The sequence below is a fragment of the Mastomys coucha genome, unplaced genomic scaffold, assembly GCF_008632895.1.
Source record: "Mastomys coucha isolate ucsf_1 unplaced genomic scaffold, UCSF_Mcou_1 pScaffold5, whole genome shotgun sequence".
In the NCBI taxonomy this organism is placed as follows: domain Eukaryota; kingdom Metazoa; phylum Chordata; class Mammalia; order Rodentia; family Muridae; genus Mastomys; species Mastomys coucha.
This window is the reverse complement of record NW_022196911.1, coordinates 75,788,672-75,803,207: the sequence shown is the minus strand read 5'-3', so window position 1 is coordinate 75,803,207 and position 14,536 is coordinate 75,788,672. Positions and strand designations below refer to the sequence as shown.

Sequence of the window (14,536 nt, the reverse complement as noted above, 5' to 3'; positions counted from 1 at the left end):
TGAACTCAGAAATCTGCCTGCCTCTGCCTCCCAAGTGCTGGGACTAAAGGCGTGTGCCACCACCACCCTCCGGCTTAAGTTAATTTTTTAAAATTGAAGCCTTCATTCATATAGAAGAAAGAAATAGAAATGCACTTGCTGGATTATAACAAGGACTCTCTCAGTTCCCACATTCTCTACTGCTGTCATCACCAAAAGCTCCAACAACAAAATCCCACGAGTACTGTACTTATTTCCAGGGGTTTTTTGCTTGCTAATTGCTTCGTTGTTGTTCACTGTAAGTGTTCTTATTTGTGTTTCTTTGTTTACACATGTAAGTTTTATGCTAAAGTATAACTCACTGTAAAGTTATGAGGTCTTAGTGTATTGGATCTGTTTTAGGTAATGCCAGATGTTTACCTTAAATGGTTTTATGAATTGGTTTTTGGAGGGAGGGCAGAGCCTTGCTAAGTAGAACAGGCTAGCCTCAAACTCATCCCAATCCTCCTGTCTCGATTTCCCAAGTGCTGGGATTACAGGTGCATCTTACCATACCTGGTGTGAATACTTACTGTCTTCACCAGTACTTAGGATTGTTAGACTAATTCTTTGCCCAAATACTATCTCATTATGGTGTTTCATTGCATTTTCATATTTGACTATTCAGACTTTTATTCATATCTTTTGCATTTTTTCCCTTTAAACTTAGAGCTTGAGCTTGTCATATAGCTAAGGTTGGTCCAGAACTTGTCATATAGCTAAGGTTAGCCCAGAACTTGTCATATAACTAGGGTTGGCCCAGAACTTGTCATATAGCTAAGGTTGGCCCAAAACTTGCTGTGGAACTGAGGCTATGACTCAGTGGTAGAGTGCTTGCCTGTGCAAGGTACTGGGTTCAATTCCTAGTACCATACACACACACACACACAAAATGAACAATTCAGTATATGGTGTAGGCTAATTCCAGGTCTGTGGTCGCCTTGCCTTCCAAGTGCTGAGATTATAGCTGTGTGCCTCTCTCTTCAGCTGTTCTTTCCCTTATCTTTTCTTTCTTTTTTTTCAAAGATTTATTTATTTATTATGTATCAGTACACTGTAGCTGTCTTCAAACACCCCAGAAGAGGGCATCAGATCTCATTACAGATAGTTGTGAGCCACCATATGGTTGCTGGGATTTGAGCTCAAGACCTTTGGAAGAGCAGTTAGTACTCTTAACCACTGAGCCATCTCTCCAGCCCTCTTTTCTTTTTAAATTACATTTTATTTAACTTTGTGTGCGTGGATGTACATGTCATGTCACATGTCTAGAGGGCAGACTGCTTTAGGAGTTGGCTTTCCTTCTACCATATGGATCTTTTCTTTTTTTTAATTATTTACTTTATGTACACTGTAGCTGACTTCAGATACCCGAGAAGAGGGCCTTAGACCCCATTACAGATGGTTGTAAGCCACCATGTGGTTGCTGGGATTTGAACTCAAGACCTTTGGAAGAGCATTTAGTACTCTTACCCTCTGAGCCTCCTCTTCAGCCTCCTACCATGTGGGTCTTAGGGGGTTGAACTCAAGTCTCCAGGCTTTGTGTCAGGCACCCTTCTGCTGAGCTATTTTTGAAACAGAATCACGGGTAATCCAGAGTAGCCTTGAACTTGCTATATAGTTAGGATGGAGCCTCTTCTCTACTTTTCCAACTGCTGTGATTAGAGGCAGTGTCACCACTCCCAGCTATACCATGGATAATGTTAAAAATACTTTTCAAGGACAGCCAGGGCTATACAGAGAAACCCTGTCTCGAAAAACCAAAAAAACCAAACAAACAAAAAAAAATACTTTTCAATTCTTTTAAAAAAGGAGAAAGCTTGTAAGATGGCTAGCAGATAAAGGCATTTGTTGTGAAGCCTGACAAACTGAGTTCAATTCCTGGAGCCCACATGGTAGGAAAGAAGTGACTCCCACAAGTTGTCCTCTGACTGTCACATGTACTCTGTAGTATGCATAAGTATGTGTATACACATACATACCACACCAAGGAAGAAGGAAACAGGCATGCTAACACAGCATTGGGATGCCAAGGCAGGGGGATGGTCAGTTCAAGGTCAGGCTACAAAATAGAATAAGACTCACTCTCAGAAAAGAATCTAGAAGGAAAGGAGAAGTAACTGGATGTGATAATGCAAACCTAAAATCCTAGCCCTGGGGAAGTTGAGGCAGGAAGATCACCATGAATACAAAGCCAGCTTGGGCTACATATAGTGAGACCCTATGTCAGGTCAAACGAAAGGAAAGGAAAGGAAATGCTGAGAGCACGGTGCCCGTGCCTTCCCCCAGAATATTCCATATTGGCCCTGTTCAGCATATAGACCTGTGTGTTGCTCTAGATGACGCTCTTCTGTGGATGTTACCTAACCTAAAAATCCTTCTCCATAGGTGGATGATGACTTTACGGCCCAAGATTACAGGCTTCAGTTCCGTAAATGTACTGCAAATCATTTTGAAGACGTGTATGTAGGTTCTGAAACGGAATTCATAGTGTTGCACATAGACCCCAATGTTGATTATCAATTCAGAGTCTGCGCCCGAGGAGACGGCCGGCAGGAATGGAGTCCTTGGAGTGTTCCCCAGACAGGTCACTCCACACTGGTGCCTCATGGTATGTATGTTCTTTCCTTGTCATACCTGAAGCTCTGTGGGGTGTACCTGCTGTGCTCAGATTCATAACCACTTTTCCTGATGGTAACTCTGAATTGAGAGAATATGTAGTCTGCCTTTATTTAGATCACTCATGTAAATGGTTTTCATCAGATCTGTGTAGTAGGTTGGCCTTTGGATTCACAATTAAGTATCACCTAAAACCGCACACTGAAAGTGGTTCCTAAAAAAAAAAGAAAAGAAAGTGGTTCCTAGGACACTGACTTTTCTAGACCCTCTAAAAGTCTTATAAACTTGAAGTTGGCCTGTCTCCTCCATTACTGATTTAAAGGACATACTCTTTTTCCTGGAAGAATTAGGGTCTTGCTGTGTTGCCCAACATTACCTTGAACATAAGAAGTCTCATTTCAGCTTCCCAGGTAGCTGGGCTACAGCCATGAGCCACATACCTAGGTGTCTACACTTAGTAGCTTTGTTTTGTTTTTCTTTAAAGATATATTGGGCTAGAGAGATGGCTCCGTGGTTAAGAGCACTGGCTGCTCTTCCAGAGGACCTGAGTTCAATTCCCAGCAACCACACGGTGGCTCACAACCATCTATAATGAGATCCGATGCCTGTCTTCTGTCTGAAGACAACTACAGTGTACTCATATACATAAAATAAATATATAAATCTTAATATATATTTAGATGTGTATGTATGTGTATGCGTTCACATGTTTCCTGGTTCTATGGAAGCCACTAGAGCTATAGGCTGTCCTAGGCTGACTGAAAGGGGGTGTTGGGAACTGAACTTTGGTCCTCCATGAGTGTTCTTCACAGCTGAGTCATCTCTCCAGCTGTTTTATTTATTCATTTTTAGTGTGGTGCTATGGATTGAACTCAGATCCTTATATGTGCTAATAAATACATGCTCTATTACAGAGCCTGTGTACCCCTTAGTAACTCATTCTAGTTGGAATAACCTCAGATTATTACATTTGAACATTTTTTCATTTAATTTTTCAAATAGTGTAATTTGTGGGTCTAAGCCCAATTCCCTGTTACTAAATTTTTATTGAATTTAGCAAGATCTCTCTAAGTAGTTACTTTCACTCAATTCTGTTCAATGTATCTGTATTCAATACCCTTTGAAAAGATTGGATTTTTTATGTCTTTCTTTTGAAAGAGTGGACAACTGGCTTTGAAGGATACAGTCTGAGCAGTCGAAGGAATATAGCCCTCCGGAACGATGCTGAGTCCTCAGGCGTTCTCTACTCCAGTGCTCCAACTTACTTCTGTGGGCAGACGCTGACATTCAGGCAAGTGGATTGGGAAATGCCTGGCATGCCTCTGACTGTATAATGGAGTGTGTGGGGTGTGCATGAGTTTAAGTTTGGCATACCCCAGCTTTAGTCCATCACTTACAGGGTCAGCTTGGCAACATTTTTGTTTTGCTTTGTTTTGTTTTATTGAAACAGGGTTTCACTGTGTAACCCTGGCTGGCCTAGAACTCTCAAAGACCAGACGGGGCTCAAACACAGAGAAATCTGCTTGCCCCTTTTTCCAAATGCTGGGATTTAAAGGCATGCCCCCACAAGGCTTCAAATTTTTCCTCTGTTTCAGTTGTCTGTGTCCATGGGGTTCTAAGTAAAAGCCTGGTACTTGATTTGTTTGTCTCTTTTGCTCTGGTAAATAAGGGTGAATAGAACACCTCATATAAGTGTCTTTAAAAGTCAAAAGCATGCGAGGCAGGTGGATTTCTGAGTTCGAGGCCAGCCTGGTCTACAGAGTGAGTTCCAGGACAGCCAGGGCTACACAGAGAAGCCCTGTCTTGAAAAAAACAAACAAACAAACAAAAAAAAAAAAGAGCATTGCTTGCTCTTCTGGAAGTCCTGAGTTCAATTCCCAGCAACCACATGGTGGCTCATAACCATCTGTAGTTGGATCTGATGTCCTCTTCTGGTGTGCGTTGACAAGATGCTTATTATATACATAAAATAGATAAATAATACTCTTTAATTTTTTTTTTCCCGAGACAAGGTTTTTCTGTATAGCCCTGGCTGTCCTGGAACTCACTCTATAGACCAGGCTGGCCTCGAACTCAAAAATCCACCTGCCTCTGCCTCCCAAGTGCTGGGATTAAAGATGTGCACCACCACCGCCTGGCTAAATATTTTTCTTAATTACATGTGTGTGTATTGCGGGATACAAACTTGCAGGAGTGGATTCTCTCTTTCCATCACGTAGGTCCTAGATTTCAAATCCCATTCTGGCCTTGTGACCAGTGTCTTTATCTGAACCCTGAGCATCTTACCAACCTCATATGGTAGGGGATTTTTCTGTTCTGTTTTTTTGTGTGTGTGTGTGAGGCGTGAGAGAACATCTGGAAGTTGTGTCTGAGCCAGTGTTGCTGTGTTCCCCTCCAGCCTCATCATTTGAACTGACCCCCATTATCAGGATGTGTTTACGCTTTGTCTTTCTTTTGACACCTCCTCTTACTCATTAAGTCATAATGAAAGAATGATTGAATCACCAGAAGAATGCCAAGAGAGGAGAAAAATGAGTGTGTGTTAGCTTTCCACTTCTACAATAAACACTTGAGATAATGGGCTCACAGAGAAGAGGGCCGCCCCCACTCACTTCCGGTGCTGTAGCCTGTGACAGGTCGGCTCCTTTTCTGTGCCAGCCGTTAGGTGGCAGGATTTTCTTCCATCCCTAACTGTGCCAGCTGAGGATCAAACCATTGATACTTGTGCCTCTCAGGAGCACAGAAATAATTCTGTATTTAATTATGGCAGAACCTGAAACCCAAAGCCTACTTATGCCCCACGTATTAACTTTTCTATACTTACAGCTCCTGTCTTTGTACAGAAACACCTTCATTAGTGAAATTCCTGAAACCTAGGTGCTTCAGCACATCAGTAGACCTCCTACAACCTGGTAGATGCTGGCCAGAGCGCAAATGAGAATGACAATAAATAAATCATAGCAGTTGCTATCTAAATGGTGTTTACTCCAGGCCAAGTACTAGTGCATATGGTTTCATGTACCCAGGCTGTGTAGCCGAGCAAGGCCTGGGACTTCTGAGCCTCCCTGCTTCCACTTCCTAGGAGCAGATGTAAGAACTGTGCTCTACTTCACTGGCTTATTGGTGCTGAGGACTGAACCCAGGACTTTGTAAATACAAGGCAAGCAGTCTGCGGCCTGAGCTGCACAGCAAAACTCGTCGTTTTCTTAGAGTAACCTAATTTGATAAGCGTAGTTGGTAAGTGTAGGAGGGAGGAAATTGAGGCACAAAGAAGTTTATTATTCTGTGTCTCACAGCTAATAAGTACCAATGCTGGAACTGAAGTCCAGGGAGCCTGTCTCTAGAACCCAGTGGTTGTGACTGCTTCAGCCTGCTGTGTGGGATAGACATGCATTACCACACCCAGGGAAGTGGGCGATCTTAGCCATTATATCTCATTGTCTTTTTTGTGAAGAAGTGAGTGTAGTTCTCACTACCATCGAGGCTACAGTCCTGCTGCTGCCTACTTAGTTCTTTGGTGTTGGTGTTGGTGTTGGTGTTGGTGTTGGTGTTGTAGCTGCATGTCAGGCCTTGCGTGTGTAAAGCATTTGTTCTTCCACAAAGCTGCCCCCTTCCCTTTCCGATTTTAGTATCTTTACCTCTCTATTTTTCTTGATCCCAATGCTGTCTTATAGTTTAAACTCCCTCTGTGGATACCCAGGGATATTTGATTGGCAGCTTACCGACTTGATTGTGATAAGATTGATCGGATTCTACTGTCTCCTGACTGGTCTGACTGCGTGCTCTCCCAGAGGACACTTGGGCCTCTCTGGGCAGAGTGATTAACTAAGATTCCATTAAGCTCAATCTCAGGCAGACTTTGCATGGTTGTCATTGAGTATGGACTAAGAATTTTCTACCCTTGTTCAAAGGTAGCAGCAGTGAAGCCAGGTGAATGGGAGGGGCAGATGAGTGCCTGGATGAGGATCTTCTTAAGGACCTACTCTTTAGAAGGGTGGCTGTACACTCCCAGGCACTCCTGTTGTTCAGCCAGCTTGTCTTTGCTGTGGCTTCTGGATGACTTGCAGGTATGGCCAACCTTTTGGCATCATGACTTGGTGTTGTCATCTAGAAAATGTGCACTTAAGGACTGAGCAGTGCCATTATAGGAGGGTGGGGAGTACCAAAATCTTTTTTTTTTTTAAGTCAAAATATTTTAAATAAGTATTCAGTTCTGTGTTGGCATGCATTCATAATTATCTTTGGCACATGTGGGCGGTGGGGTACTCTTTGGACATGCTGAAGCAGTGAAGCCTTGTTTCTGGCTGAATGCTTAGCCTCTCTGCCTGAGTCTGCTGACAGCCCTTCTCTGGGCCTCTCCCATCTCCTGGCTGAACATTCCTGTTTTCTCTGCTTGCTTTTAACTTTTCCTGGCATCGTCATTATTGATTTACTTCTTAGTTATTTGTGTCTGTGTGCATCTGCCATGTGAGTGCAGGTGCCCTCAGAGACCAGTTGATCCCCAGGAGCTGCAGTTCCAGGCAAGAACAGTACATGCTCTTAACCCCTGAGCCATCTCCCCAGCCCCTTACTATTTTTTAAATCTTTTCTGTCATCTGTTTTTTAGTTTGTTTTGAGATGGGGTCTAGTGTATCCCAGGCTGGCTTCAAACTCACTATAAAACCGAGAATGGCCTTAAACTTGTGATCCGCTTGTGTCCACTTCCCTACTGCATAGACTGTGAGCACGCCAACACTCTCCTCTCCTTTTATGCTGAGCTACCAAACCAAGTCCTGTCCGTCCCCCCCCGTTTTTTTTTTTTCTAAGCAGCTTCCTTTTCTTTTGGTGCTCACAGCCTTTCTTAATCCTGGAAGCCTCAGGGTAGGCAGCTCCTCTTCCTTTTTCAAGCTAAGAAGTAAAAGCACATGGGGATCATGTGTCAGCCTCAAATCGTGGAAGTGGAGAGTTGTCCAGGTTCCATGATTGCCGCGCTCTCTTCTCTGTCCTCCTGTCACAGTTTTGCCCTCTGTTGCTGTGATAAAACACTGACCAGAAGCAATCTGGGAAGAAGGATTTATTGCCTCTTACCGGTCACAGACCCTCACCAAAGGGAAGCCAGGGCATGAGGTCAGAGGAACCCTGGGGTCAGGGACTGAAACAGAAGAAAGAGGAAGGCTACTGTCCTCCTCTGGCCTGCTTAGCTACCTTGCTTGTGTGCCCCGAACCCACCTGCTAAAGAATAGTACATCTCACAGTGGGCTGGGCCCTCCCACATCAGTCGCAACTTAAAAAACAAAAAGGCAGCTGTTCACTTGTATTTTGAAATATGTTTTCACTATGGTGCTCTGGCTGGCTCAGAATTTAATATGTGCCCATCCTGGTCTTGAAGGTGCAGCGCCCTCTTTCCCCTGTCTCCAGAGTACTAGTATTATGCCAGTACTTCCACACCCAGAGGCTAATAGCTGTGAGGTATGTGAATTTGCTTCAGCCCTTGCTTTGGTACCTCCCCCATTCCGCATTCCCAGCACCCAACAATAAGGATCTTATTTTATAGCCTAGGCTAGTCTGGGTGGATTCACTGTGTATCCCAATCCCAAACTGGCTTCAAATTTTCAGCAATCCTGTTTTTGCCTCCTTGGTGCCAAGGTTACATGTGTCACCATGCCTGGCTTGTTTTATTTATTAATATTTCATATGTGTGTACAGATCTATATGCATATGTATAATTTGTGTGTATGCCTTATCATGAGTGTAGGTGCATTCATCATAGCATGCATGTGAAGGTCAGATGACAACTTTCAGTAGTGGGTTCTCAGCTTCCACAGTGTGGGTTCTGTGGACCAAACTCAGGTTGTCAGAGTTGTAACACAAGCATTTTAGCCACTGAGCCATCTCTCAATTCCTTGGTTTTTTTTGTTTCTGAGACAGCCTTGTTATGTAGCCCAGGCTGACTTGGGATTCTCCTCCTAACTGCTAGGATTACAAGTGTTCACCAAATGAGCTGGGCAGTGGTAGTCCACACCTTTAATCCTAGCACTCCAGAGGTAAAGTAGTTGGACCTCTTGAGTTTGAGGCCAGCCTGGTCTATAGAACAAGCAGCCAGGGCTACACAGAGAAACCCTCTGTGTATTGGGGAGAAAAAAACAAAAGCAAATATGCACCATCCATGCCTGGCTTTTCTTCTGTCAGTACTGAGGATCAAACCCGGCCTTTCATCTGTAGGCAAGGCCTCAGCCGCTGAGCTACACCCTCACTGTTTCCTTTTCATTAAATATTAACATTTTTATCATTTTTGAATGAATTTAAGCTCAAGGAGATCCTTATTTTCTGTACAGAGTTAATTTCTGCCATCACCAGGTATATCATGTTAGTTTCTTATATTCAAAAAGTAGTCTAGGCTGGAGGTACACTCAGTGGCAGTTAGCATACAGAAGACTAAGTTCAATTCCTGGCACCAAACAAAATACACAAAACCAACAGACAATTAAATATTTCCTAGAAAAGCCCTGTGGCGAAACTGCTAAGGAGGTATTTTATATAAGATGTGTCCCTTGGTGGGCTGCCCTTGCTCCAGTTGATGGCCCCACACCAGGGCAGCATTAATTGGATTCTGGGATATAAGAGAAAAAGCAAGCCTGACGTTGAGAGGGGGCATGTTGGAGGGTAGTGTTGTGAGGAGCTGGAGGCGGGAAGGAAGATGGGTATTATTAAAATATATTTTAGTCCTGTATGAAACTTGCAAAGGTGCATAAAAACACTACTTTTTAAAAACTTGGTGTTTGAGTCAGCACAACATGGATGATTAATCCCTCCAAGCACCAGAGAGGCTGGGGCAGGAGGAGTTCGAGGTCATTTTAGGCTCTATAAACAAGACTTTATCTCAACAGGGAACAGAAATGAAGTTAATTTGTTTTTAACTAGGATCTTTGAATTTGTCTGCTCCTCCATATGCCGCGTGGAGTCCCACTGCATAGTCCCAGGGAGAGTGCAGAAGGGTTAGGGTTTTGTGATTTTGCTACAAGGGAACCCCTAGAGGTGCAGCAGCCCTATGAAGCAGGCTCATGTTACAAATAGGGGTAATGTCACCCAGAGGAATTCTCCCTGGCACACTCTATTATAGTGTGGGGGAGAGAAGCTGAGACCTTGCCAGGAGTCACTCCCTGCCTTTTAATTTGTTTGCACAGGTAAGATTACATGCAGTCACTGGACATTCCTGCCTCGGGTATTCATGCAAGTCCTGGTTATGACAGAATTTATAGGCTTTCTTTTCTGTTTTTTTTCTTTTTTTTGTTTTTTTTAAGATTTATTTATTTTATTTATATGAGTATACTGCAACTGTCTTCAGACACACCAGAAGAGGGCATCAGATCCCTCAGATGGTTGTGAACTGCCATGTGGTTGCTGGGAATTGAACTCAAGACCTCTGGAAGAGTATTCAGTGCTCTTAACCACTGTATCATCTCTCCAGCCTCTTTGTGTGTGAGTTTCTTTTTTGGAGGGAGTAGAGCGGGTTTTCTTGTTTGTTTTTGTTTTTTTTCGAGACAGGGTTTCTCTGTGTAGCCCTGGCTGTCCTGGAACTCACACTGTAGACCAGGCTGGGCTCGAACTCAGAAATCCACCTGCCTCTACCTCCCAAGTGCTGGGATTAAAGGCTTGCGCCACCACTGCCCAGCTCCTCTGTGTTTCTTAATATTACTTTTCTAAAAAAGAAAAGTCAATTCTCTTGATTGACTGCAGTAGTAGTTGGTTTGTGTCTATATGAACCACATGGCATTGATCTCTTCTCCCACTCTGGGCATACAGCATTGGGTATCATAGGGAGTCAGGGTTTAAGAAAAAGAAGAAATGCCAGGCATGGCACCTTATACTTAGTACTTGGGGGGTGAAGCAGGAAGACAACCAACAGTTCAAAGCCAAGGAGGCTACATAGTAAGTTTCAAGTCATCTTGGGCTACAGAGTGAAACCTTATCTTTAAAAAGAGAAGATGAGATGCCCAATGGTATTGTTGGTGCATACCATTAATCCCAGCACTTGGGAGGCAAAGGCAGGCAGGATCTCTTTAGGTTCGAGGCCAGCCTGGTCTACAGAGTGAGTTCCAAGACAGCCAGGGCTACACAGAGAAACCCCGTCTCAGGAAAAAAAGTGTGTGTGTGTGTGTGTGTGTGTGTGTGTGTGTGTGTGTATCAAGCTAGGAGCTGTGAAGATGGTCTGTGGGTAAAGCTGCTTGCCAAACAAGTAAGAGCCTCAGTTTGAATCCCTAGGATAACACATGAAAAACAGATATGTTGTATGAGTCTCTGTAATCCCAGTGTCTTAGGGTGATTGTGCTGGGATCACCAAAGGCAGTTTGGGGAGAAAGGGTTTATCTTACTCATAGTTCCATATAGCATAGTTCCATCAAAAGCAGTGAGGGCAGAAACTCAAGCAGGGCAGGAACCTGGAGGCAGAAGCCATGGAGGGGTGCTGCTTTACTGGCTTGCCCAACCTGCTTTCTTATAAAAGTGAAGCCCAAGTATGACATCACCCACTAATTAAAGAAATGCCCTACAGGTAGATGTTATGGAGGCATTTTCTCAAATTGAGGTTCCCTCCTTTCAGATAACTCTAGCTTATATCAAGTTGACATAAAACTAGCTGGCACGCCCAGTGTCCCTATTCAGAGATAAGAGGGGGAGACAGTAGCTAGTCACACCACACACAGACAGACAGACAGACCCAGTCTCAAACAGGATAGGAGGTGGCATGTTACTCAGTAGCGGCTTAGTGCCATTAGGACTCCTAACATCTGAGCAGACTGAGAAGCAAACAACAGGAAATGTTGAAGTTTTCAAGATTACTCCCTTTTCCTCCTTTTTAATCTGAGGTGATGCCAGACATGTAGAAGATCCTCTCCTTATTTAAATCATAGATGTACTCTCACTAAAACTGATCATTTTGGGTTTGTTTGGTTTTGTGGTTTTGCTTTTTTATTTTTTGAAGTTTTAAGACATTGTCTTTCCATGTAGACCTGGCTGTCTTGGAACTCACTATGTAGCCCTTGATGGGCTCTGCCTTTATGTACCCCCTACCCCTCTGAATTTTAGTATTAAAGATGTATGTAGACTCTTGTGTCTGGCTTCCTGGGTGATTCAAAATCCAGTCAAGTTGGCAAAATGAAACATCACTGAACAGTGTTGGAATTTTTTCTTTGTTTTGTTTTTTAATTTAAAGTTTTTATAATATGTGTATGAGTGCTTTTGTTGGGTACTGTATGAGTACAGTTTCCATGGGGGCCGGAAGAAGGCTTTGAATCCTTGGAACTGGAGTTACAGAAGTTTTTGGGCTGCCATGTGGGTGCTGGGAATTGAACTTGGGTCCTCTGGAAGAGCAGCCAGCCAGTTCTCTTAATTACTGAGCCATTTTCTTGGACTCTAAGAGATAGTGTTATGTATGACACATGATTCTGTCATATATTTAAAGCTGCATGAGACATAAGTTTTTTTTTTTTTTTTTTTTCCTAGACAGGGTTTCTCTGTGTAGCCCTGGCTGTCCTGGAACTCACTCTGTAGACCAGGCTGGCCTCGAACTCAGAAATCCACCTGCCTCTGCCTCTCACTGACCTGCCTCCGCCTGACCACTGGCTACTATTATTTGGAAAATGGTAGTTGGGATAAAATTGGCCCTTTAAATGTACTGATTGAGCTGGGCGGCGGTGGTGGCGCACGCCTTTACTCCTCAGCCTCTCAAGTGCCAGGATTAAAGATGTGTATTACTACGCTCACCACGCATGCTCTTTTCTTAAGATTTATTTATTTTCTGTTTTGTTTTTGTGTGTCTGTTTGTGCATGTGAATTCATGTTATGTGTGTGCAAGTGCCTGAGGAGACCAGAAGATACTATAAATCTCTTGAAACTGGAGTTACAGGTGGTTGAGACACTTATGTTAGTAAGAATTCTGGGAGCTGGAGAGATGGCTCAGTGGTTAAGAGCACTGACTGTGCCGGGTGGTGGTGGTGGTGCACGCCTTTAATCCCAGCACTTGGGAGGCAGAGGCAGGCAGATTTCTGAGTTCAAGGCCAGCCTGGTCTACAGAGTGAGTTTCAAGACAGCCAGAGAAACCCTGTCTCGAAAAAACCAAAAACCAAAAAAACAACAATAAAAAAAGAGCACTGACTGCTTTTCCAGAGGGTCCTCAATTCCCAGCAACTACGTGGTGGCTCACAGCCATCTGTAATGGGATCTGATACCCTCTTCTTGTGTGATTGAAGACAGTTACAGTGTACTCATATGAATTAAAATACAGAAATATTATGAGTATGTTTTCTTTTTAATCCCAGGTGTGGGGATATGGGGCTGCATTTGACTGTCTGCAGCAGCTATGGTTTGACTTGTGCTCTAGCAGAGGCGTGGTTTTGCCAGCTGCGGGTAGTTTCTGTGATTGTATGACGTTTGGAATTCTGGGACCTTTTTAGAGGGCGTATAATGCTAGAGCCCTGCTAGCATTATAGGTATAGCATTGAGGTTGGTGGTTGGTGGTCATTAAGGGGGTTGGTTGGCATTTGTTAGTAGTGGTGCTCACAGCAGAAGGAAGTTATATTCAGGGATCTGCCTCTCTCTCCTTCTGTCCTTTCTTTCCTATCTAGTGATATGCAGTGAATTGGAGGTGGGGGTAAGAAAGAAATTAGATTCAGGGATCTCTATCTCTTCTCCCTCTATCCTTTTTTTTCCTATCTAGTAATAGGGGATTAAAAGTGGGGGAGGGGCAGGTAAAGGGTAGGGAAAAACCTGCAAAGTAGCAAAGACCAGGGACAGGTGCTGGGTACTGAACTCCTGTGCCCTGAAAAAGCAGCATGTACTCCTAACCACTGAATCATCTTGCCCATCCCATGTTACATTTCAAAAGAGAAAAAGATGGGATGACCTTTCTACTTCAATTATAGAGTTGAAACTGTGGGACAGCCAGACCGAAGAGACAGTATAGGAGTGTGTGCAGAAAAGCAGAATGGCTATGAATCTCTGCAGCGGGACCAAGCTGTGTGCATCAGCACAAATGGTAAGATACTCATGGCTGTACTCTTAAAATGGACCACTGGCAGGAGGTGACCGGAGACCCTCCTCCTTAACGTAAGTATTTGTACCAGAAGGCACGATGCAAGCCCTCAAAGGAGGGAAGCAGCCACCAGTCCTACCACACACACAGGCTACGTAGGGCTGTGAGCTGGTTCAGCAGATCCCTCAACCTGGAACCCACGTAACGGTGAGACGAGGGAGCCAACTCCACAGAGCTGTCCTTGGGCTTCCACATGGGTGCCACAGCATGCACAAGCCACATTTGTATACACATCACACACATAAAATAGTGTGTTTTAGCTCCATATTCCATAGTGTTTATGCTTTCAAAATCACTTCCCAAATCCAGACACAACCTGTGCACACCTCTAATCCTAACACTTGGGAGTTTGAGGGCACTCTGGGATTTTTTTTTTCTCCATGTTTGGGAGAATAAAATAAATAAATAAATAATCCTAAGTCAACGGTTAAATTTTTGTGGCATGAAGTAAAACATTAGAAGAGCAAGCTTCTTGCATGTTACATGGTAAACAGTGCTGCTGTTGCTGGCTGACAGAAACCATGTTCCTTTCTTTCTGTGTAGTTGTGGAAACTCACATCAGAATTCTGAAATGGGATTAAAGCACTGATTTTTGCTTCACCTGTGGGAATGGGGACGAGGGGAGGTCAATCTGTATTTAAATCCATTATTAATAGAGTTTTCTGGAGTCTTCCTTTTTCTGAACTAAGGAGGTAGCACTTCAATAATCTAGAAGCTGTCTAGATTCTCTCAGGCATTGCTCAGGTGACTGACTTTAACGTTTTTAGGTGCAGTCTTTGTCAATGGAAAAGAAATGACCAATCAGTTGCCTGCAGTTACCTCTGGCTCCACTGT

At 43.7% G+C, this 14,536-nt stretch overlaps 1 protein-coding gene across 1 annotated transcript in view; it reads left to right on the top strand.

Moving 5' to 3' along the window:
- The window catches only part of Crlf3 (cytokine receptor like factor 3), a 36,186-nt gene that overhangs the window by 20,870 nt on the left and 780 nt on the right, over positions 1-14,536 (top strand). Inside the window, exons 5-8 of the mRNA XM_031354049.1 lie at positions 2,404-2,626; positions 3,793-3,925; positions 13,533-13,645; positions 14,470-14,534. Of these exons, the coding sequence (XP_031209909.1) occupies positions 2,404-2,626; positions 3,793-3,925; positions 13,533-13,645; positions 14,470-14,534 (534 nt within the window). The remainder of the gene's footprint in view (positions 1-2,403; positions 2,627-3,792; positions 3,926-13,532; positions 13,646-14,469; positions 14,535-14,536) is intronic.